This window comes from Psammomys obesus, unplaced genomic scaffold, assembly GCF_907164565.1.
Source record: "Psammomys obesus unplaced genomic scaffold, mPsaObe1.curated_primary_1811, whole genome shotgun sequence".
In the NCBI taxonomy this organism is placed as follows: Eukaryota; Metazoa; Chordata; class Mammalia; order Rodentia; family Muridae; genus Psammomys; species Psammomys obesus.
Window position 1 is genome coordinate 7,085,013 of NW_026586463.1, and position 23,855 is coordinate 7,108,867.

General features: G+C 40.5%; 1 protein-coding gene across 1 annotated transcript in view; it reads right to left on the reverse strand.

Moving 5' to 3' along the window:
* The window catches only part of Ndufaf2 (NADH:ubiquinone oxidoreductase complex assembly factor 2), a 117,257-nt gene that overhangs the window by 22,367 nt on the left and 71,035 nt on the right, over positions 1–23,855 (reverse strand). Inside the window, exon 3 of the mRNA XM_055601916.1 lies at positions 18,759–18,799. Within this exon, the coding sequence (XP_055457891.1) occupies positions 18,759–18,799 (41 nt within the window). The remainder of the gene's footprint in view (positions 1–18,758; positions 18,800–23,855) is intronic.

Here is a 23,855-nt window from a genome sequence, read left to right on the forward strand (position 1 = left end):
CCTCACACAGGAGCAGTCCCAACACCTCACACAGGAGCAGTGCTTCATACAGGCGCAGTACCGACACAGTCAGTAGTACCAGTACTTCTCCTCTTGAGGTCTGTATCTGATTAGATGAGGCCCACCCACACACTGTAGGGTATTTCCTTTTATTCAAATTCTAATTTATAAAAATTGTTATAGTCTATAAAATATTTGGTTTCATAATGAGATTTTTCACACACATACACACAAATGTACACTTGTACCTTGCTCTTATTTATCACCCATTGCCCCTCCAATCCCTTTCCTGCCCCCAACCCTTGAAATAATTTACCTTCTGCTTCCTTGTTGTTTGTGTGTGTATACTTAAATGTACATTCTGTGCACAGAGAAAAATGTGGCATTTTTGTCTTTCTTTTGCCTTATAACTGTCTCTTATAATTCCTCCCTCCTCTTAGTTCCTGCTCTACTTTGAGGTACTGTATGGTGGCTCATTTCACTGATATGATGCTCTTCAATCAGTTAATTTTCCTGCAAATGACATTATTTCATCCTTCCTTGTCGCTGAATAAAATGCGACTGTGTGTGCATGCCACCCTTGCTTTATCCTCTCGTGTGTTGATGAGCAGCATCTCAGCTAGTTCCACATCTTGGCTACCATGAACAGCCGGCAGTAAACACAGATGTACATCTGCTTTATGCTGGCTTGGAGTCCTTCCGGTTGCACGCTAGTTCTCTTCCAGGTTTTTGTTTTTTTTTTGAGTCACTTCCAAACTCATTCCCACAATGGCTGCCCCGGTTTCTGCTCCCACCATCACTGCATCGGAGTTCCCATTTCGCAAATCCTTGTCAACATTTATTGTTTGTTTTCTTCATGATTCTTACTGGTGTGAGATGGAATCCCAACACAGTTTTAATTTACAGTTCCTTGAGGGTAAACATTGAACATTATCCCAAATATTTATTAGTCACTTGTATCTCTTCCTTTGAGAAGTAGCTGTTCAATCCACTTGCCCATTTGCTAACTGGATGATTTGGCTCTCCTAATTCTTTATATATTCTGGAGACTGATCAGTCCTCCATCAGGTAGAGCACTGGCAGGGATTACTTCCCATGCTGCAGGCTATCTTTGCATGCTACCAATTGTCTTCTCTACAGTCCTGGATCTTCTGAATCACATGCAATCACACCTGCCAATTCCTGGGGATATTTCCTGTGCTCTGAGGTCCTTTTTGGAACCCCCTTGCTATACCTGCATCTTAGACTGGCACCCTCAGGGTTTCAGTCTTACAGTAATATCATTTAAGGTAAAACCGGGTGCCAAAATCTAGACTAGACAGAATTTTAACCAAACACCTGAGGACCAGAGTAAAAGTCTAGCTGGTCATTAGAGTTTGATATAACATCTGGGGCCATTTGTATACACAAACACACATGCACATGACTGAGTTATTCTTAGGGTGCTGCTGTCGGCTTCTATTTTCTACAACATGTCCCTCCTATTTCATTAAAAAAATTTTTTTGCAACCCAGTAATTTCATTTCACCACCTACTCATGTGTCACAGGGGCTGAGAACTGTTCTAGATAGCACATCTGTTTGCTAGTTAAAAAAAAAAAAAAAAAAAAAACATCACAGTGACATTAGGATAGAGAAGGGAATGGAGTATGCTTGGACACAGGAACACAATAGAGATATAAAAAACAGTACATAAAACTCCTAGTTCTTATCACTATAGGGTTATCATAGGCTTACCATTTTATCACAACTGGGATCCACCTTTGAGAATAGATCAAGCATGCCTAACAGTATGATACAATCTGTGATGATCAGCTATGCCTTGGCATTCTAGAAGGTGCCTCACCAATGCGAATCAATGTATTTTTCCCATGAAAGCTTAGATCACACGTAAGTGATTATCAGTCATGCTTTTCTTTAATTTAGATTGTACAAAATCATTACCTTTCTAGAATTGAGGGAATGAGTAGCAAAAGTCAGGATATTTGATGAAATAACAAGAAAAGTGTGGATTTAGAGACATTATCTCCGTTTTAACTCCATCAACCTTTCCCAATCTGGACCTAAGGCTTTCAAACCTAAGTGAGACTCATCTTAGTAACTGTTGATATGGCTTAGGTTACCTATTCAGAACTATTTAATATATACTTAGTACGTTTTGATGCAGAGCAGGAATAAGTCTAAAAATAACAAATAACAGCACCTTACTTACAACTTATTTAAAAACCCTTTTATATTCTGTTCCTTAAAAGACAGATGAAGGTCAAAATTGATGGAAAACTGTGCTAAGAAGAAAATGTATAGCTCTGCTTACACAGGCAGATGTGGGAGCAGCTCTCCAAACAGAGAAAAAGTGAGAGCCTTAAAATCGACAGGATGCTTCTTAGCAACACTCTAAAATCAGTGATTTGAAAAGGAGGAGGTGGGTTGGAGAGATGGCTCTGGGGTTAAGAGCAGTGGTTGCTTGTCCAGAGGTCCTGAGCTCAATGCCAGCACCCACATGGTGGCTCACAACCATCTACACTGTGATCACATGCCCTCTTCTGGCATGCAGGTGTACAGAGAGACAGAGCACTCATACATAAAATCTTAAAAGAACAAAAATGCAAAGGGGGAGGATCATATGAAATGTGAACAAATAGCTCTTGAACAATTAGTGAATACACACTTGCAGACAAGAGGCAGATGGCCTTAGCCGTGAAGAACACTGACCCAGGCTTGAAGCTCAAAATGTTCCCAGGATTCATTTTCACCTTGTAAGAGGGCTCTCTAAAAAGCAAGGTGAATTTTATATTCTTTCTGTTTTCACAGGGCTGGAGGTCAACACCAAAAAAAGGCATAGGGAGACATGGCCTCTCCAGTGATATATCTGTGTGCTGGCATGTGTGTGTGTTTTCATTTATTGTGGTAGTTTAGTTAAGAGCACAACACAAGGGCAAGGACTGCCAGCAACAAACTGCCAATACTCGTGAGTGAATTAACTTGTTAAAACTGAGAGTTGTGGGACCAGCCAGAAGGTTTGGGGTAATCTGTTATTTCTGTCTTTTAAAAGTAACATTACTTTTATTACTAACATTAAAATAAGATAAAAGGACAGAACACCGCAGTTAGGCTGGAAGGCCTACACTGCTGGGCTGCAGCATTGCTATGGGAGCCAGCCCTGACCTTTGCGCGTGATCAGAGACAGGGAGAGATGAGCTAGGTATGGTGAACAACTGTCCAATGACTGTCTCTTGTGACGGTGGCAAACTGTGTCAGCCACGTCTTTTTCTGGGGCGATGGAAATGGCAGGAGCTGAATGAAGAACGTGGTGCTGAGCATGGTGCTGGGCCTGGCAAGCACAGGATCCCAGGACACTTGTCAAGGAACACACAGCACGCCTCTGAAAGCTGTGTTGAGACCCAGTCTCTAAAGGTAACACGCAAGTAGATTTTCTTTGCGGCTTTATCGTATTGGGCCAGTTTCACAGGCGAAAAGATACTAAAATTAGATACCGTATATAACACTATTATGTCAAGTGCATTTTGACCAGGACGGTGTGTACTAAGGAAGTACACAGAGAAGAGTATGTTAACTTCTCAGTTCATGTGAGGTATTGATGGTAACAATCAACCTAACTAAGTGTGACAACATTTAGAAGGAATTTTAAAAATTAAGTCCTAGATCCAAGACGGTGGTGCCGAGAGGGCACTGTGTCTGATGAGCAGAATAGCAGTGACTGCACTCAACAGACCAAGCTCTCAGCCCTAAAACAACAGCGATTGTGTTTCCCAGGTGAGAGGAAACCCCACGGTCTGGAAAGCAATCAGGTCCATTCTCAGGGCACCTGGAAGAGTTCCCTGGTCCCGGCAGGTGCTCAGTAGCCAGCCCACAGCCACAAGCCTGCATGCTCTGATCACTATTCCAGACTGAACTGTGGGCCCCACAACAACAGAGACAGATTTCCAGTTGAGAGCAAACCCCACAGCGAAGGAAGCAATCGGGACAAACATTAGGTCACCCAGACAATCCCTGGAAAAGGTCCAGGGCCCAGAGCCACACACCTGCATGCCGGACTCACTGTTCCAGACAGAACTGTGGGCCTCAGGGCACCAGAGACCAGGTTTCCCTGGTGGGTGGAAACCCCATGGTGAGGGAAACATCAGGTCTGTCTGACCTCAGGGCACTCAACTGACCTCCCCTCACCCCACCTGGAAAAGTCCTCGAGAAAAGTTCCCTGGGTTCCTGACGGTGCCCAGTCCCCAGTTTGGAGACACTCACCCGCACCTGTGTGCTCTACTCACCATCCCAGACTCAACTGTGGACCCCCAAACACCACAGACTGGGTCTCCCTATCGGGAAGACACCCCACGGTGGGGAAACATCAGGTCCAACCTCAGGACATCCAGCTCTGGAAAAGTTTCTGGGCTCCCATAGGTTCTAGGCTCTAACCTGCCACACACCTGAGTGCTGCGCTCATCTGCCACTGATTACTGCTTGGGTTCTGGGGCACAGAACTCCAACCTCAGACCTACACAAGCCTGAGATCCATAGGATCAGTCACCAGACACTGCTCCAAGGCACAACCTATCTCTCTAGCTAAACTGACCAAACTGCAGGGCTCCCTGATTCTTCAAGAGGGCTGTGCCCAGCAAAGACAGTGTAAGAGCAGCGGCAGCAGCAGCTCACTAATTTCAGAGCAAGAAACCCAGCGGTAGGGCAGCTGTCTTCAGGATTTCTCCTAGTGAGAGGAGAGCCCTCTTGACTACCAACAACCACAGTTAACATACACATCCATACACCTGAGGGCTGTGGCAATTCCTGAGAAGCACAAGCCATTCGGTGACCATACCAAAAAATCTGAGGAGGCCTCCTTCAGGAACAAGCATTTTTGTGCCAAGGAGATTCTCCACGCCTAGAATTCTAGCAGGCACCAGAAACTAACTAAACAACACCTGAAACAGCCAGATGGGTAGAGGTCAGTGTAAAAGCACAACCAACAAAAGCCAAAGCAATATGGCATCTCCAGAACCCAGGTATACAGGGGCAAGTAGCTCTGGACACCATAACATAAATGAAATTCAAGATGACCTTACATCTATGCTTATGAAGAGGATAATGGGGGAAACGAATAAAATGCATAAAAAAGAGAGAAAGATAAAGTCAAACAGGTTATAGCCATCTGTAAAGAAATAGAAGATGATAAAGTCAAACAGATTAGGGCATCGATAAAGAAATAGAGGAAGATAAAGACAAAAAGATTATGGCCATCTGTGAAGAAACAGAGGAAGATAAAGTTAAACAGAGTATGGCTATCCATAATATGCAGCTGAACAGTTTCTGGCCATCAGAGAGGAAAAAATTAAATCACTGAAAGAAATAAAAGAAACAGAAGAATGTTCAAATGAACAGGTGAAGAAAATGAAGGAAAAACAGGAAAATATAGTCAGACAGCTGAAGGAAATCAACAAAACGGTTCAAGATCTGAAGATAGACTTGGAAAAATTAAAGAAAACAAAAATGGAGGAAAACATGGAGAGGAAGAACTTAGGGAAGAAAACAGGAACTACACAGGTACACATAACCAACAGACTACAAGAGATGGAAGAAAGAATCTCAAGTGTGGAAGAGGAAGAAATCGATGTATCTGTCAAAGAAAATGTTAAATGTAAAAAATTCTTGACACAAACCATCCAAGAAATCCAAGACAACATGAAAAGTCAAAACCCAAGAATAATAGGAATAGAGGAAAAGGAAGATTCCCATCTACAAGCCCCAGAAAATGTTTTCAACAAAATCATAGAAGAAAATTTCTCCAACTTAGAGAGGCCAATAAGCATACAAGAGGCTTACAGAACACCTGATAAATTAGAACAGAAAAGAAAATCCTTCTGCCATATAATAATCAAAACAGTACGTATACAGAACAAAGAAAAAGTACTAAAAGCTGCAAGGGAAAAAGGCCAAGTAACATATAAGGGTAAACCCATCAGAATCATACCTGACTTCTCAACAGAGACTATGAAAGCCAGAAGGGCTTATCATGCAGACGCCAAGAGAACACAGGTGTCAGCCCAGGCTACTATACCCAGCAAAACTCTCAGTCATTATAGATGGAGAAAACAAGATATTCAATGACAAAACAAATTTCAACAATACCTACACACAAATCCACCGTTACAGAAGATACTAGAAGGAAAAATACAACCCAAGAAAGCTAACTACATTCAGAAAAACACAGGCAATAAATAACCTCACTATAGCAAAATGAAAAGTAGTAAGGCTCACAAACATACTACCACAACCAACAGCAAAATCAAAGGATCTATCAACATCAATGGACTCAAATCTCCAATAAAAAGACACTGACTAACAGAATGGATGCGTAAATAAGATCCAACAATTTGTTGTATATAAGAAACTCACCTAAGTCACAAAGATAGACATTCCCTGAGAGTAAAGGCCTGGAAGACAGTTTTCCAAGCAAATGGGCCCAAGAAGCAAGCAAGAGTAGCCATTCTAATATCTGATAAAATAGACTTTCAACCAAAATTAATCAAAAGAGATGGGGAAGGTCACTTCATATTTATTAAAGGAAAATTTCACCAAGACATCACAATTCTGAACATCTATGCCCCAAATTCAAGGACACCCACATTTGTAAAAGAAACATTAATAAAACTTAAACCACACATAGATCCCCACACATTAATAGTGGGAGACATCAACCCCTCACCCACTCTCAACAAAGAACAGGCCAACAAAACAGAAACTAAACAAAGAAACAATGACTCTAACAGGTAATGAATAAAATGGACCTAACAGACATCTACAGAGCCTTTCACCCAAAAACAAAATAATTTACCTTCTTCTCAGTACCTCATGGAACCGTCTCCAAAATAGACCATACAGTTGGTCATAAAGCAAGCCTCAACAGATACAAGAAGATTGAAGTAATCCTTGTATCCTATCTGACCACTATGGACTAAAGCTAGCTCTCAACAACAGAAATAGCAAAGAGCCTACACACATGGAAACTGAACAACTAGTTACTCAATGACAGTTGGGTCAGGGAAGAGATAAAGAAAAAAAAATTAAAGACTTCCTAGAATTTATTGAAAATGAAGGCACAACATACCCAAACTTATGGAACACAATAAAAGCAGTGCTAAGAGGAAAGTTCATAGCACTAAGTGCCTTCAAGAAGAAATTTGAAATATCTCATTCAAGCAACTTAACAACTCACCTGAAAGTCTTAGAAAAAAAAAGAATCAGACACTCCCAAGAGTAGTAGACAGATGGAAATAATCAAACTCAGGGCTGAAATCAATAAATTAGACACAAAACAATTCAAAGAATCAATGGAACCAAGAGCTGGTTCTTTGAAAAAAAAAAATCAACAAGATAGACAAACCCTTAGCCAAACTAACTAAAAGGCAGACAGACACTATCCAAATCAACAAAATCAGAAATGAAAAGGGGGAATAACAACAGACACTGAGGAAAACCAAACAATCATTAGGTCTTAGTTCAAAAACCTATAAGCCACAAAATTTGAAAATATAAATACAATGGAAAATTTTCTTGATGGACTCCACTTATCAAAGCTGAATCAAGATCAGGTAAATAAATTAAAGAGTTCTATATGCCCTAAGGAAATAGAAGCTGTAATCAAAAGTCTCCCATCCAAAATAAGCTCAGGACTAGATGGTTTCAGTGCAGAATTTTACCAGACCTTCAAAAAAGAGCTGACACCAATACTCTTCAACCTATTCCACAAAATAGAAACAGAAGGAACACTACCAAACTCACTCTATGAAATTACAGTCACCATGATACTGAGAACCAACAAAGAAAGAGAATTTCAGGCCAATAACCCTGATAAACATTGATGAAAAAATACTAACAAATTACTCTCAAACCAAATCCAAGAACACATCAAAGATATCATTCACTATGACCAAGTAGGCTTCATCCCAGGTATGCAGGGGTAGTTCAATATACAGAAATCCATCAATGTGATCCACCATATAAAAAAAAAAAAAACTGAAAGAAAAAAAAAAAACATGATAATCTGAAAAAGCATTTGATAAAATCGAACATTCATTTATCTTTAAAGTCCTGGAGAGATCAGGGATATAAGGCACATACCTAAACATAGTAAAGACAATATACAGCAAGCCTATAGCCAACATCAAACTAAATGTAGAGAAACTTAAATCAATCCCACTGAAATCAGGGACAAAACAAGGCTGTAAGCTCTGTCATATCTCTTCTTACTAGAGCAATAAGACAATTAAAAGAGAGGAAGGAGATTTAGTTTGGAAAGGAAGAAGTCAAAGTATCACTATATGCAGATGATATAATAGTGTACATGAGTGACCCCAAAAATGCTACCAGGGGACTCCTACAGCTGATAAATACCTTCAGCAAAGTGGCTGCATACAAAATTAACTCAAAAAAATAGTAGCCTTCCTGTATACAGAAGACAAATGGGCTGAGAAAGAAATTGGGGAAACAACACCCTTCACAATAGCCACAAAGGACATAAAGTAGCATGGTGTAACTCTAACCAAGCAAGTCAAAGACTTGTAGGAAAAAAATATGAAGTCTCTGAAGAAAGAAATAGAAGATATCAGAAGCTGGAAAGATCTCCCATGCTCATGGCTTGGCAGGATTAACATAGTAAAAATGGCCATCTTACCAAAAATAATCTACAGATTCAATGGAATTCCCATCAAATTACCAACACAATTCTTTACAGACCTTGAAAGAAAAATTCTCAATTTCATATGGAATTAACAAGAAACCCAGAATTGCCACAAACAGTCCTCTACAATAAAAGATTTTCTGGAGGTATCGCCATCCCTGATCTAAAGCTGTACTATAGAAGTACAGTAATAAAAACTGCATTGTATTGGCATAGAAACTGGCTGGCCGGTCAACGGAATCGAACAGAAGACCCAGAAATAAATCCACACATTTTTGGACACCTGATTTTTGACAAAGATGCCAAAACCATACAATGGAAAAAAGATAGCATCTTCAACAAATGGTGCTGGTCTAACTGGATATCTACATGCAGAAAAATGAAAATAGATCCATACTTATCACCCTGAATAAAACTAAAGTCCAAGTGGATCAAAGACCTCAATATAAAACCAGACACACTGAACCTGTTAGAAAAAAAAGTGGGGAAGAGCCTTGAACTCATTGGCACAGGAGACAATTTCCTTAACAGAACACCAACAGCACAGGCTCTAAGATCAATAATCAATAAATGGGACCTCATGAAAATGAAAAGTTTCTGTAAACCAAAGGACACTGTCACCAGAACAAAATGATAGCCTACAGATTGGGAAAGGATCTTCAACAACCCTGTTTCTGACAGGGGGCTAATATCCAGAATATATAAAGAACTCAAGCAGTTAAACAGCAACAAATCAAGTAATCCAATTAAAAAATGGGGTACAGAGCTAAACAGAGAATTCTCAATAGAGGAATATGGAATGGAGGAAAACACTTAAAGAAATGCTCAATATCCTTAGTCATCAAGGAAATGCAAATTAAAATGACTCTGAGAGTTCACCTTACACCCATCAGAATGGCTAAGATCAAGAACTCAAGTGACAACACATGCTGGAGAGGATGTGGAGAAAGGGGAACACTCATCCTTGCTTGTGGGAATGTAAACTTCTACAACCACTTTGGAAATCAATCTGGTGCTTTCTCAGACAATTAGGAATAGTGCTACCTCAAGATCCAGCTATACCTCTCCTCGGCATACATCCAAAATATGCTCAGGTATACAACATATGTTCAACCATGTCCGTAGCAGCTTTATTAGTAATAGCCAGAATCTGGAAACAACCCAGATGTCCCTCAACTGAGAAATGGATACAAAAATTGTGGTTCATTTATACAATGGAATACTAGTCAGCAACTAAAAACAAGGAGATCATGATATTTGCAGGTAAATGTTGGGAACTAGAGAAGATCAACCTGAGTGAGGTATCCCAGAAGCAGAAAGACACACATGGAATATACTCATTTGTAAGTGGAAATTAGACATATAATATAAAATACTAAAATCCGTACATCTAAAGAAGCTAAGCAAGGAGGATCCTGGGTAAGATGTTTAATCCTCATTCAGAAAGGCATATGGGATAGACATTGGAAGAAGGTAAAAACAAGCAACAAGACAGGAGCCTATCCACAGTGGGCCTCTGAAAGACTCTACCCAGCAGTGTATCAAAGCAATGCTGAGACTCATAACCAAACTTTGGGTAGAGTGCAGGGAATCCTATGAAATAAAGGGGAGATAAAAGACCTGGAGGGGACTGGAGCAACAGAACCAAAAATTCTGGCACAGGGGTCTTTTCTGAGACTGGATACTCCAACCAAAGACCATGCATGGAGATAACCTAAAACCCCTGTACAGATGTAGCCCAATGGCAGCTCAGTATCCAAGTGGGTTCCCTAGTAATGGGAACAGGGACTGTCTCTGACATGAACTCAGTGGCTAGCTCTTTGATCACCTCCCTGAGAGGGAAGCAGCCTTACCAGGCCACAGAGGAAGACAATGCAGCCAGTCCTGATGAGACTTGATAGGCTAGGGACAGATGGAAGGGGAGAAGACCTCCCCTATTGTGGACTGGGAAGGGGCGTGGGAGGAGAAGAGGGAGGGCGGGCAGGATTGGGAGGGGATGAGGGAGGAGCCTACAGCTAGGATACAAAGTGAATGAATTGTAATAAATAAAAAAATTATAAAAGGGGGCTGGAGGGATGGCTCAGAAGTTAAGAGTACTGGTTACTCCTCCAGAGGTCCTGAGTTCAATTCCCAGCAACCACATGGTGCTTCATAACCATCTAAAATGAGATCTGGTGCCCTCCTCTGGCACACAGGCAGAATACTATATAAATAAATAAATATTAACTATATTTTAAAAAGAATGTCTTATTTTTGTACCAGAGATTCAAACTGATCTCTTAAAATATGATTGCAAGTTGTTGTTTTGTTTATTTACCTTATTGTGGCAGGGTCTCAATCTTATTATGTGGCTGAGGATGATCTTGGGTCCTTTCAATTTCAGAGCACTGGGATGACAGGATGTCCCCTTGCCTGGCTTACGCAGTGCTGGGAACTGAATCCTGGCCATGCCTGCAACGTTCTACTACCTGGGCTGTAAGTGCAGCCCTCGTGGGATTCTTTTTAAACAGAACACTTCATGAATAAAAATAATACAGCTAAGAATACAGTCCTATGTGTCTACTATCAAATGGGATGGATTAAAACTTGCTGATATGATACAGGCCCCGAAAGGCCTCTCCTACATTCTCCTCCAGCAACAACTGCCTCAAATTTCCTGCCTGTCATTTTCATGCATGTTTTAATGATTTCACTTCATCTCCACATCCATAGACAGCAGCAGCACTCTGATGTCCCAAGACTTTTCAAAGAACATCACCTTTCAGCGGGTATAATCAATAGCAAAGCCCGAGTTGGTAGTGATTGCACACCAAATGCAGGCCTTAAATATGTTTTAAAGCCTCAAGAGTTTCAGTTTAGCTTGTTCAATTTATGGAAAATATAACCATACAACTTAATTGGCAAAGCTAGTCCTGATTGTCAAGCCCAATCAGCCAAATCTGACTTACTCTGTCAGAAAAAGTCTGGTTTAATTTTAAAATTCAAATAAGTGTGTTATTATGCGTCCCCATGACAACGTTTGCACTTCTGAATTTTAACTTTAGGATGCTAAGTGGAAGGCTAGCTAGCTAGATGGACAGAGAAGCTCTTGTCTTGGAGACGGGCTACAAGTTTGTGGCCTGGATAAAAACAATGTCTTGCTGCTCTGATCATTTTTACTGAAGCTTTGTCTTTGTTTAGCTCTTGAGGGATTGTCCCTCAGGTGAGATTCCTTCTTTAGTGGTCTCTGTGATGCCTGGAGATTTTTAAGCCCCAAAGCAAGGTCAGGTGCAGCATGGAGAAAGGACAGCATTACCTTTTAAAAAGTTGACACTTTTAATAGTAACGGGACAGATGATAACCAGCAGGCCGGGAGTTCTTAGGAAGAGAGTGTGTGTGTGACTTCACATACCGAGCCAATATGAAAATTGATTTCCTTAAAGCTCTTGAACCTGAACACACAACAGGAAGCTTCTGTATGCCCTGCAGTTCAGGTAACAGCCTGAAAACCACTGATGGGTGGCAGACTTAGCAAAGTCTTCACTGACCTACTATAAATAAAGTTTTATTGGATACAACCGCAATCAGACATACTGCCTACAACTGCCTCCACACTACAACTTCTTAGAGGCTTTAGCAGTAACTACCAAGTCTCCTCCAGGATGGTTTGGCTCACAGAGCTCAGGCTGAGGAAGTCTGCTGCTCCTCATGTGTAATACTACATGGGACTCACCCCTGCAATCCCAGCAGCCAGGAGGTTGAGACAGAAAAACTATTGAGAGTTCAACCCTGGCTACCTACCATGCAAGACCCTGCCTTTTTATTTATTTATTTTTTTTTAAGATTTATTTATTTACTTTGTCTACAGTGTTCTGTCAGCCTGTATACCTGCATGCCAGAAGAGGGCACCAGATCTCACTATAGTTGGTTGTGAGCCACCATGGTTGCTGGGAATTGAACTCAGGACTGTTGGAAGAACAGACTGTGCTCTTAAACCGCTGAGCCATCTCTCCAGCCCAAGAACCTGTCTTTCAAAGCTAAACAAAATCTTTTTCTTTTAAGTCAAAGTGTGTAGCACTAATACCACAAAAATATTTGTCTTGAAAAATACTATCACCCTTTCTTTCAAAGCAGCTACTTTATACCTTTTACTTGATTCTGGATGCTGTTTCCAAGACTAGGGACAAAAGCTAGGAGCTCAAGTGTCCTAGTTAAAGAACTCATAGCACATGGCTCTAACCCAGGGCTCACCTGCTGTTTATAGTCACAGCACAGGCCAAACCAAGGATCCAAAAACTACCGAAGAGCTACAAAGCAGGCTCTGCTCTTGGGAATTTTGCAGCAGCCATGTGACACTGTATTATCACTCCTTCATTTTTTTCAGATTTTTGTGCACTAACTCCTCAGAACTGGAAATAGTCACTCCATCCTTGTTTCCCAACAGCCAACAGTTGCAGATCAATATTCAATATTCATAGTATTTTGCATGAATACTTTTTAAACTAGTGACTTACACAGCATACTAGGATTCCTTCTCTTTCTGCCCACGTTTTGTTTCTATTAGAGTTAATGAATGAATTCTATTTTCCACATGCCGACTTATAGGTGAGACTCATTTGCTAGGAACTGATATATTAAATTCTCTACGTATCTCCCCATTTGGAAAACCTCTCCCGTTCTTTCTTACCTCCATACCATCTGGTCTAGCTGCTTTTGCGCTCTAGTGACTCTCTGCCCAGGCTGGAACCTTGTCTCCTGTTCTGTTGCCTTTGTTTGCCTTCCATAGCTTCCTAACAAAGGGTTTGTGGAAAATAATACTGCAAGACCTCCCATGTTTGAAATGGCTTTTCAGCAGTCAGGCCTAGCAGACGATGCTGGGTACAGAATGCAGGCGGTCACCTGCCACCCACCTTCCTACCCACTGAGAGCACCGCCGCTAGCTCCAGTCTTGCCAGCCGTTTCCTTTTCTGTAACCACCTCTGTCCTGTGCCCTGCTTTATAGAAAATGCATTCAGTGTAAGGTTCTAATCTTTCCATTAACAATTGCATTTATTTTATTTTCCCCAAACTATTTTTATGATAAAACTGTCCGACTCTTAAACAGCATTTTGTTCTTGTTTCACATCTCTGAGGACAGTAGTAAGGTTCTTAAGTCATTAGTTTTAGCCAAGTTGCTTTTTCCTGTAATTTGCTTATTTATGTAGGCTTCTGTCTTTCATATTAGCCCCTCCCCAGGTGCTGAGTATCTATGTAAATCTGCTGCGCAGGTCTATCATTATGAAGCTGGTTAACTCAGTTTCCTTTACTGGGGGTTAGGTTGCTCTTGCTTGCTCAGAAAGAGTATGTTTTAGTCTCCTACCTGGGGCATGCTTGTTTGTTTGGGTTCTAGGAGTTAAGCCGTGAGAAAATTAGGATCTCCTCTCAGTGTGCACATAGTCATTTAAGCACTCTGTGCTTACTTTTAGTTTATTTATCGTCATCAGTATCATCATCATCGTTATTATTATTCTTGTTATAGTTCTGTGTATGGAGGGGGGTGTGCATGTGCCACAGGGTGTGTGTAGAGGTCAGAGGACAGTGTTCTTCCATCTTAGGATGTGGGACTTGAACTCAGGTTGATACAACTCGCTTGTATGTGATGAGCCATCTTGCTACTAGTCCAACTGCTCTCTCTTCAGAATGTTCTATTTTCCTTGGATTTGTTCAGTAAACTGTACCATAATTCTTGGACTGTTTTTTTCTTTTACGAAAATGAACTTGGAGTTTCCTGCTAGATGGAAAGGAAACCCTGCCTGTGTACACTATCTTAAAGACAATGTAGCAGCATCCTTTTCTACAGACTTAATATGGATACATGTTATTATTTAATACATGGCACAGGCCTCAACTATACCATTTATTCCTAACTATCCTTCATAGTGATGTGTTAGGTTTACCTATCTTAGTGGTTCATGACACTGACATGACAGGTCTAATGTTTGATGTAAAGTCTCCCAATTTAGATTTTCTGGTCATTTCCTCATGCTTAGTTAGGGTTATGCATTTCGGGAGATTATTTTATGGATGATGCCATATTCTCTGCCTCAGACAAGGAGGGACTCAAAACCTCAGTTTTGTATGGCTCAGCAAGACTTTCGACCATCTGGTTAGGGTTTTGCCTGCCAGATTTGTCTGTTAGGAAGGTTCAGTTCCCCTTATAATTAACAAGTGATTCATGGGGCTATGCTTTCAGACCATGGAACCTGTTAAAGAATAGGAACAAAAGTTTTGTTATCTGGAGATGACTCTTTCCTGAATTGATGATGACTATGCTAGAAGAAAATGGCAACATCTAACTTTATTGTTTCCTCTACTAAATGGCTGGCAGAAAATCACATCTAAAAATTTTCAAATCAGTTCCTGGTTTTTAGCACCAGGTCACCCATGTTCAGAGTTTCTGGACACTGCCAGCTCCTGAAGGTTTTGAGCTCCCTGTTTACGCTGGCTTACTCCTGGGCTTTCCTTCCTGACAGTTACCACTTGTCTGTGTGCTTTCTAGATACTAAAACAGAGTTGTTATCTTTGTCTTTTAAAATGCAACCTGTTGCTGTCATTTCCAGAAGACTTGTAAAAGTGAACTCCTATGTTTCACTTCCCAATTTAAGAATGCCCACTAGCTTTCTCTACTTCCAAGTTTACATCAATGACACCCCAAGCGGAATCTTCTGTGATTTGCCTTTTTGTACAATTCCATGCTTTTTGAAATTTACCCATGTTCACACTTCAGTTCTGCATCAGTCATTTTTAAGTAATGATGCTGGATCCCAGTATGTGAGCATGCTGTAATATTCCATCACATTCCTAATAATGAGAGATTTGGTATAAGAAGGGGTTGTCTACTTTTCATGAGAACACTTACTCCATCTCTGTAATTTAAGTCTACAGGAAAGTAGGGCTACATATGCAAAACGTCAGACTTAGGACATTTCATTTCAGCAACTTGTAAAATGAGCCTAATAATACTGAGCACAGAGAACCCAATAAATATTGGTCTCTTGGAGACAACATTGAAATAGGCCTCAAGAATTCAGAAGCAATATTCCACTCTGAATGTTAAACTGCAAAATCGACATATTACAGGCCAGAGCAGAGGCAAGGAATAAAAACAGAAATCAGGCCAGGAGCAACTGACCATAATACAACTGCCGTACCCCATACAAGAGGGCATTCCCTCAGAATGGGAAGCACACAAGAGGAGGAGACTCAGGAGACAAATGCTGGCAGACAATCCAGATAAACACTGTCCCCCAAAACGGAAGCCTTTACGGCACCTGGAAAGCTTCTCTTCCACCCAGAAGGTTAAGGTCCTGAATGGTACGGAGAGACACTGGGAACAACATACAGTGCTCAACCACTTGCACTGTTATGGGGCAGACTCCATCAGTTGGGAGATGGACACAACAGGCAATGCTAAATAAGCACGAAGCAATTATGTGTTGATTTTACTTAATTCCCTTCATTTGAATACTAATGAAGCTCCTGTTCCCCAAACTGAGAGTTCCCACTGTAACCATGCATGCAATTCAGAGTCAAATAACCCTCAGCCTGGACAAAAATGAGTCTTTAGAGCTCTCAGTGGAGTCAAGATCATGGTCCAGTTGTGAGTGCTCCTACACATGTTCCTGACCTTTCCTCTGGACAACAGTACTATCTCCAAGCACTCTTCACCACCTTTCCCCGCTGCTCCTTGAACTCCTTTTTCCTCTTCATGAAGCACATATTAAAGGAAGGCAGACTGCTAATAGTGTAGCTTTCTTTTTTACTGTCTGTAAACATATTACTGAATCACCATGCATTTTGTCAATAATTAGCAATAAACATGACTACTTCTCAAACAGAAAACTGCACTATGCTTCCAACTATTCTGTTAGTCTGAAAAGAACAATATTTTTAAACACTTTGCTACTAATGGTTTCTAATGTTCGGTAGAATCCAGAAGAGTCTGTGAACTGGAGCTACCTGGTACTGTGCTGGAGAGCAGATGCGGAACCATACTGACATTCTATAACTGAGTATGAACCTCTTTGCAGACAGAGCAGGCAATGTTCAGCCTGGAACTATGTTCAGTTTTCTAAGTTTAATCTATAATTTTTGGATGGAAGCCCAAGCTCACTTCTCAAGGTTGTCTATAAAAACCAACCTCAGAATAACAAACCAAGCTCCGTTAGTTGATGATGCTGCAAACATGAAACAATGAATTTTAACAGTAAATTCCAAGGGCCTGTTGAGGTGTCCGGGTCAGGGCACTTAAGATAGGAGTGACTAAGTCTGTGAGTTAAGAAGTTGAGGAGAAACACATTCAGCTGCACCCTAGGATTTTAATGAGCCTTTAAGAAGAAATAAACTATAAGTAGGTATGCCTGTCAGCTGATGGCACTAGGAAGAAGTATTAAACCCGAGATGCAGGAGCTTTAAGGAGTGGGTAGAGCAGGGGACAATGTCAGGAAGGCTTCCGCTGGTGTGGTGGTTTGGAGAGGTTTGGCCCCCAAAGACTCTTGTGTTTGAATGCCTGGCCATATGGAATGGCACGATTAGGAGGTGTGGTCCTGCTGGGGGAAGTGTGTCACTATGGGGGTGAGCCCTGAGGGCCCCTGCGCTCAAGCTCTGCCCAGTGTCTAACAGTCTCCGCCTCCTTCAGATCATGAGCACCATGTCTTCCTGCATATTGTCATGCCTCCCGCCATGATCACAATGGACTGGGCCCCGGAAACTGTAAGCCAGTCCCAAATAGATATTTTATGTATAAGAGTTGCCTTGGTCATTGTCACAGCAATAAAACTCTAACTAAGACAACTGGCTAGAGCACCCTGCGAATCTTACTAGAGACTGATCCCTTCATTCTTTTAAGTTGGCCAAGAGAGAAAACAGTAACATTATAGTATTTGAGTTTATAACAAACTGCTAGGCTTCAAATATATACAACCTAAAAATTTAAAGAATGGTCTCCCCAAGGCTCAGCGTGGCCACAAACTAGCCTTCCTTCTGCCCCAGTCTTTCGAGTGGCTAGTATTATAGGTATGTGGCTTAGAAAGTGGTTTGTTTTTCCTGTTAAAGTATGTCCTTTATATTTTTGATAAATTACATAAAATGTGTACTTATTTTAGTCATGTGGCCAAACCACCTTCTAAAATAGTCACATTTATGCTCATAGACCTCAGCCTTGGTGGAAGAAGATTGTTTTCACAGTGGCTGCAGTTATGGCAAAGACGCAGAATTTGCAGGTACTGAACACAAGAGACCGAGTGCTCAGCCCTACATCGGACAATTTTACCAACACTTCCTCTCAACTCGAAGCTTCAGGGAATGCCATGGAAGAGGAGGAAGAATATAAGAGCCAGAGGATGGGAGATATGCTATAGAACGCTGTCTTTTGGACATGACCAAGATATCACACTCACAAACTCACGGATGCTGTGCTAATACAAAGGGTCAATCCAGCCAAAATCCAAATCCCATGCATGGGTGGATGATGGGCTTCCCAGGTCCCACCCCTCAACGAGAAGCTACTGGCACTGGATGAGTGCTGAGGGAGGGAGAATCACTCTTTTCTGAGGTTGTTTCCACTGGTAAGGTTCCTATGTCAACTGTCTGGACCCATATCCATGCACATATGGGTCTAAAAGGACTAAAAGGACTAAAAGTGCTAAAAGGACTCAGATGATCAGAAAAGATGAAAAACGAGAAGAGACATGAAGTTGAGAGAGGGGCATGATTGGAGGTGGACCCGGGGTAGTTAGAGAAGTGGGAAGGTTGATATAATCCTATTTCATTGAATGCATGTATAAAGTTCTCAAGATAAAGAAAAATATAATTAAAAAATAAGAGCAAAACATGCATGCATTTTTATCATACAATATTTTATTACCATGCAATGCTAATTTATTGTGATTACATATTACTTTACTTGAAATACTTGAGAATTATTTCTTACAGAGTAAAATTAATACTTTGAGTTGTGTTATATTCTTCCCAAGAATTTTTGCATTTTTAGCAGTACATGTTCTTAGCTGAAAAACACCGCATTAGTTGAATATTTTCCCGTGTATTCTTACCTCCATAGTAGGTGGGGTCTTCCTTGTTCTTCTAATCCATGCTAGAAGGAAAAATAACAGTTAAATGTCTGTTTTTCATCATTTATCTAAATTAATTAATGCAATTTGTTTGTACAGGGGTGCCTAACAGTATGTGTGGAGGCCCGAGTCGGTTCTGCCCTCCACCGTGTGGGTCCCGGGGACGGAACTCAGCTTGACAAGCTCAGTGGTGCGAGCTTTCACCTGCTGAGCTATCTTGCTGCCCACACATAAACCTGGCTCCCTCACGCCTGTAAGGTATTTTTGAACATCCTCGATGCACTGTCAAACACGGGAGCTTTGGCCAGGAGGTGAGCAGACGAGGTGTCTCATCCACTGCAGAGCACACACCAGTGAAGTGGGGAACAGGAAATAATCACACACATGTATAAAGTCGGACAGTGATCCATGTTGTGGGAAAAAAAAAAAGACTAGAATGCCAGGAGGGCAGTTTCCTATCTCCAAAATCACAGCTCCGAGTCATCTGAATCCAGTGTCCTCTATCTAAGGCATAAAGGCAAAGCACAGCAAAGTTCAAGGCAATGTCAAAATTACGTTATTCTGAAAATCTGCATTTGTAACTATCCAATTTATCAAGGACTCAGAAGCCTTTGTCCTCATCTGCTGTAGTCAGCGGCTCCCTTCTCTTCACTTTAAGGCTCACAGTGTGGAGGGGGGGAGGCAAGTGACTGAGGTAGTGCACAGAATGGTTAAGCACCTACTGCGTAGACACTGTAACAAAGGGAAGGGGCGGAGCAGCTGCCTCCAGAAAAGCTGCAGAGCATGGTCTAGAATCAGACTTTCAACTCTACCACTTCCTACCTATCTTGCCCAGAATAACCTGTTTAATTTTCTAAGCATTAGGTTTCCTTCTAAAATGGAAATTATAATGGCATCTACAGTGAATGGTTGTTATAACAACTATTTACATATATATTCAACTCATTGCTTAGCATATAAATATATAAATTTATTCCTACTATTCAATTTTATTCAATATACCATGCTTGTTCTATTCTGTTTTGTTTGAGACAGGGTCTCACTGTATTGCTTCGGCTGGCATGCAACTGACCATGTAGCCTAGGCTAGCCCTGAACTCAGAGATTTTCCTGCCTCTGCCTCACAAGTGTAAGATTAAAGGTGTGTCACACCCAGCAAAGACCCAATAGCATTTGCTTGTCCTGTAAGGATCTATAGGAGATTCAGGAAAAAAAAAAAAAAAAAAAAAACTGTGGGAAATGTATAGTCTTTAGAAAATAAGGAAAAAAAGTGTTTTCTAATTTTAGTTGATTTGATCTCTATAAAACTGTGAAGTTCCCTACTTTATAGAAAAATAGATAGATAGATAGATAGATAGATAGATAGATAGATAGATAGATAGATAGATAAAATTTCCAGGTTTGAAGATTAAGTAGTAACGGTGGGGCTGAATCAGATCTGCTCCTTTTTCTGGCTCTAACACCTACCATGCTTTCCTAAGCCGCCTGTCAAAGCTTAGCAGCAAAGGGCACCAAAGGAGGAGGGCTAGCTGCAAGCCTAACCATGTCAGAAAGGAAAAATCATCGGCCCCACTCCATACAGCAGGGAACAGAGGCTCAGACAGATCGAGCAACATGCTCATGACTATATAATTAGTGAGGAGCAGGCTGGGAGCTAAATGTGATGAACTGGCTGGGCAGCAGTCAGCTGAGTAGACACCGCTGTTCAAATCAGCTTTACCATTTTTTCAAATCAGCCATTTTTCCATACAAATAGCAGTCTCTGACCTACCTTTCTGCAAAGTCTAGTTCTGCACAGTGTGGATGTGGAAGCAGAACATTCCGCTGCGGGCTGGAATTACTGGCCCTCGCTGTGCTCTCCTGCACTGCCGTGTGTACACATAAAAAGGTTCCGTGTTCTGCACCCTCTACTCTGTTTCTGAACCCTTTTACTTTTTCTGCATTCTCTTTTTACTATTCTTAGTTTCTGTTGAGGCCATTTGAACCAAAGCTTGCACAGATTTTATATGACTAGGAGGTTGTGCAGGCCAGGGTGCACCAACAGGAGATTTATCTTTCCATCATGGGAATGCCTTGAGAAAGTAGGCACTTGCTGACTACACGCCCTATATGTGCATAAATTCACTGTTAGAGTTCTTGCCCATTAGAAAAATTGGCTTAGTAGCATCAAAACTCCTCTATGCAGTCAAGGAAAAGAAGTGATTTACAATATTTTCAGTTGCTTCTTAATGGCTAAGCAAGTTATTTATGTTTGTCAATTTTTTCCCCGAGGAAAGAGGTGTGATTGAAAAACATTCAGTATAAGTCTTATACCTCTAAAAAGTTTAAATAAATCTTCAGCTTTAATTTACATTAAGAAAGTTAGTTCAGAACAATCAACTGGCAGGACAGTGTTCAGCAAATTTGAGACTCAAGCTAAATTCAGTCTTTACATCTTTGCATGGCTTTTAAAAAAATGTCAAAAGATGCATATTTCATGACATATGAAAATTATAAGTAACTCAAAATTTCAGTGTCTATAAATAAAATTTTATCGAAACACGGCCATACCAATTTGTATCTATGGTTACAGCAGCAGAATTGAGCAACTGTAATAGCCCAAGTGACCCACAAAGCCCAAAATACCATCTGGTCCTTTTCAGGAAATGTGTGCCAACCCCTGGGGCTGTCATTTAGTACAATCCGCTCAGCAACAAGTATATATCTGATGCAAACCACGACCATGACGCCTAAAGCAAACATCATGATGAGTTATTACATATTTTACTAATGGTCACTGTATATTCTAGAATCTATAAATACATACCAGTGGCATCAAATTGTGATGAGAAAGTGCAAAGGCATAATGCATTATCATCATGAGAAAACACCACAAAATAACTTGTTTTACTGTTGAATCTACAAATCAGCGTTTTCAGATCCCTTCCAAGATTGGAAAAAGATGTTTTAATGAATGCAGAACATAAAAAAAAAAAAAAAAAAAAAAAAAAAAAGGAAAGAAATTCTCCTGTAGTTTTCAGTGCTTGGCAACTGAACCCAAGGGCCTTGCACATGCCAGGCAAGCACTGTACCACCAAGCTACACCCCTACTACTCATTTTAAAAGGTTCTAAAAAAGGTAAAGACACTGGAGGAAACTACATCTAAACATTTAAACTACATCTTTAAATGTTAAACATTCAAAAGAACATTTTATGACATAAAATTATACAGAATTAAAAATTTTTAGTTTTCAAATCATATTGTATTGAAACGTGCATTTATTTGTTCAAAGTTTCTAATATCCCATTTATAAGCTTCAGAATTTAATAGAGCCCAGATGCTGAGTGTTGAGTGGCACCTAGTCACTGTCATAGTACCTTTTTCTCTAAGGAAGGACAGAGGGTGTCCCTAACTATCTTGGCTTTAAATAGATTTGTAGCTGTGACTGCTGCAGTAAGCTTGTGTATTTATGATTCTTCAATATCCAGATACTGAAACATCTTGAGATGATGCCTGATGGCCCTACTGTTTGTTATGCATCCAGTAAAGACCACTGCTGGATATGCTCCATGTGATCCCTCATTTTGACAGACAGACCAACTTCCTCAGCTGCCACAAGCCACAAAGACATGTCCTGATGAGAGCCAACAAAAAGCAAAAAGAACAGGGAATGGAAAAAGCAGTAATATTGAAGCATGATTTTTAAATCTCAAAACAATCTAAACAGAACCTCTATCCAATTATTAATCATAAAGTGATCTTACTATTGGTAAAATGTCTGTAAGGTGATTTCTGTACTGGTCTTCTTTATAATGTCACCATGGTTTAAAGAGAATTCTGTAAAAGGACTGGGCAGTTGAAGCCTTAATGTCCTAGGAGTCTTTCATCAGTGCTCATTTGCATTCTCATCACTATGCATGAAATACCTATTGGCACATACCAAGTATATTGAGTATAAAAATAAGCATGCAAATTAAGGCTCCCATTAATCACGTAAAGACCACAAGAATCAGGGAGAAGAATACTTCGTGAGGCCTATTTTCCTCAAATCTCTACAGGCATCAGGATCCTTCTAGAAACACTCCAACCATCTATGGTGAATTAGATATCCTGCCACCAGGTGAGTAGGTGAACAAAATCAAAAGTATTTAAGAAGTTAACAACTGTTTGCACCAAAAATATCTTAATTTGGAAAGAGATGCTTACTTCACCTAAAAAAGAGACTTTGATAAAGCCTCATAATTAAAAAAGAAAGCAAGCAAAACAGCAAGGAAAAAAAAAAAAAACGATCTTCGCCCCTTCTGAGTATTGGCACTTCATTAAAATAACCAACCAAACAAGCAAATAAAATAAAGGTACATTTCCCCCCCAAGTATGAGAAATTCTTCAAAAGACATATTGGGAAAAGAGAGAGTAGTTTTCTGGTAATTGAACTTTAAGTATATCTTACAGATATACAAGAATTATCTGGTGACCTTTAGTATTCAGGGTGGCTTCTCAAATATGCAGTAAAAACTTAAGCTTCATCCTAAAACTGCAAGGAACTGAATGCTGCCAATAATCATCCAGGTGGGAAGGCAGATCGTTGCCTGGCTGGCACCTTGATCACAGTCTCACAAGATCCTCGCTAGAGAAGCCAGCTAAGCTGTCTGGGATCCTGACTCACAGAACCTCAGGGATGATAAACGCATGCTGTCTGGAGTAGCTACACAGCAAAAAGGAAACCAACAAGGCAGGCTGGTCAGTTTATTCTTGTATTGCTCTGCCTTACTCCATTGCACGGAAACAGGACAATTTGTTTTTGCCACTTAGAACTCGGGTGCTGAAGCTTCCGCAGAGAATTTGGAACCATTATTCGGTAGACAAACATATGTCTTTACATCTCTGGGTAAATATCTAGCAGAATTTCGAAGCTGAGGGGCAGGTGCACGTTCACATTTGCAAAGAACTGATAAGCTACTTTCCAAAGCTGTTGCACTATTTTATATTCCACCCAGCAATTTATAAAAGGTTGAGGGAATTTACAATGATGAGCTATCAGTTCAATTTTTTGCCTGTTCTTAAATTCTAACATTTCTCAACAGTAAACTGTCTTGATA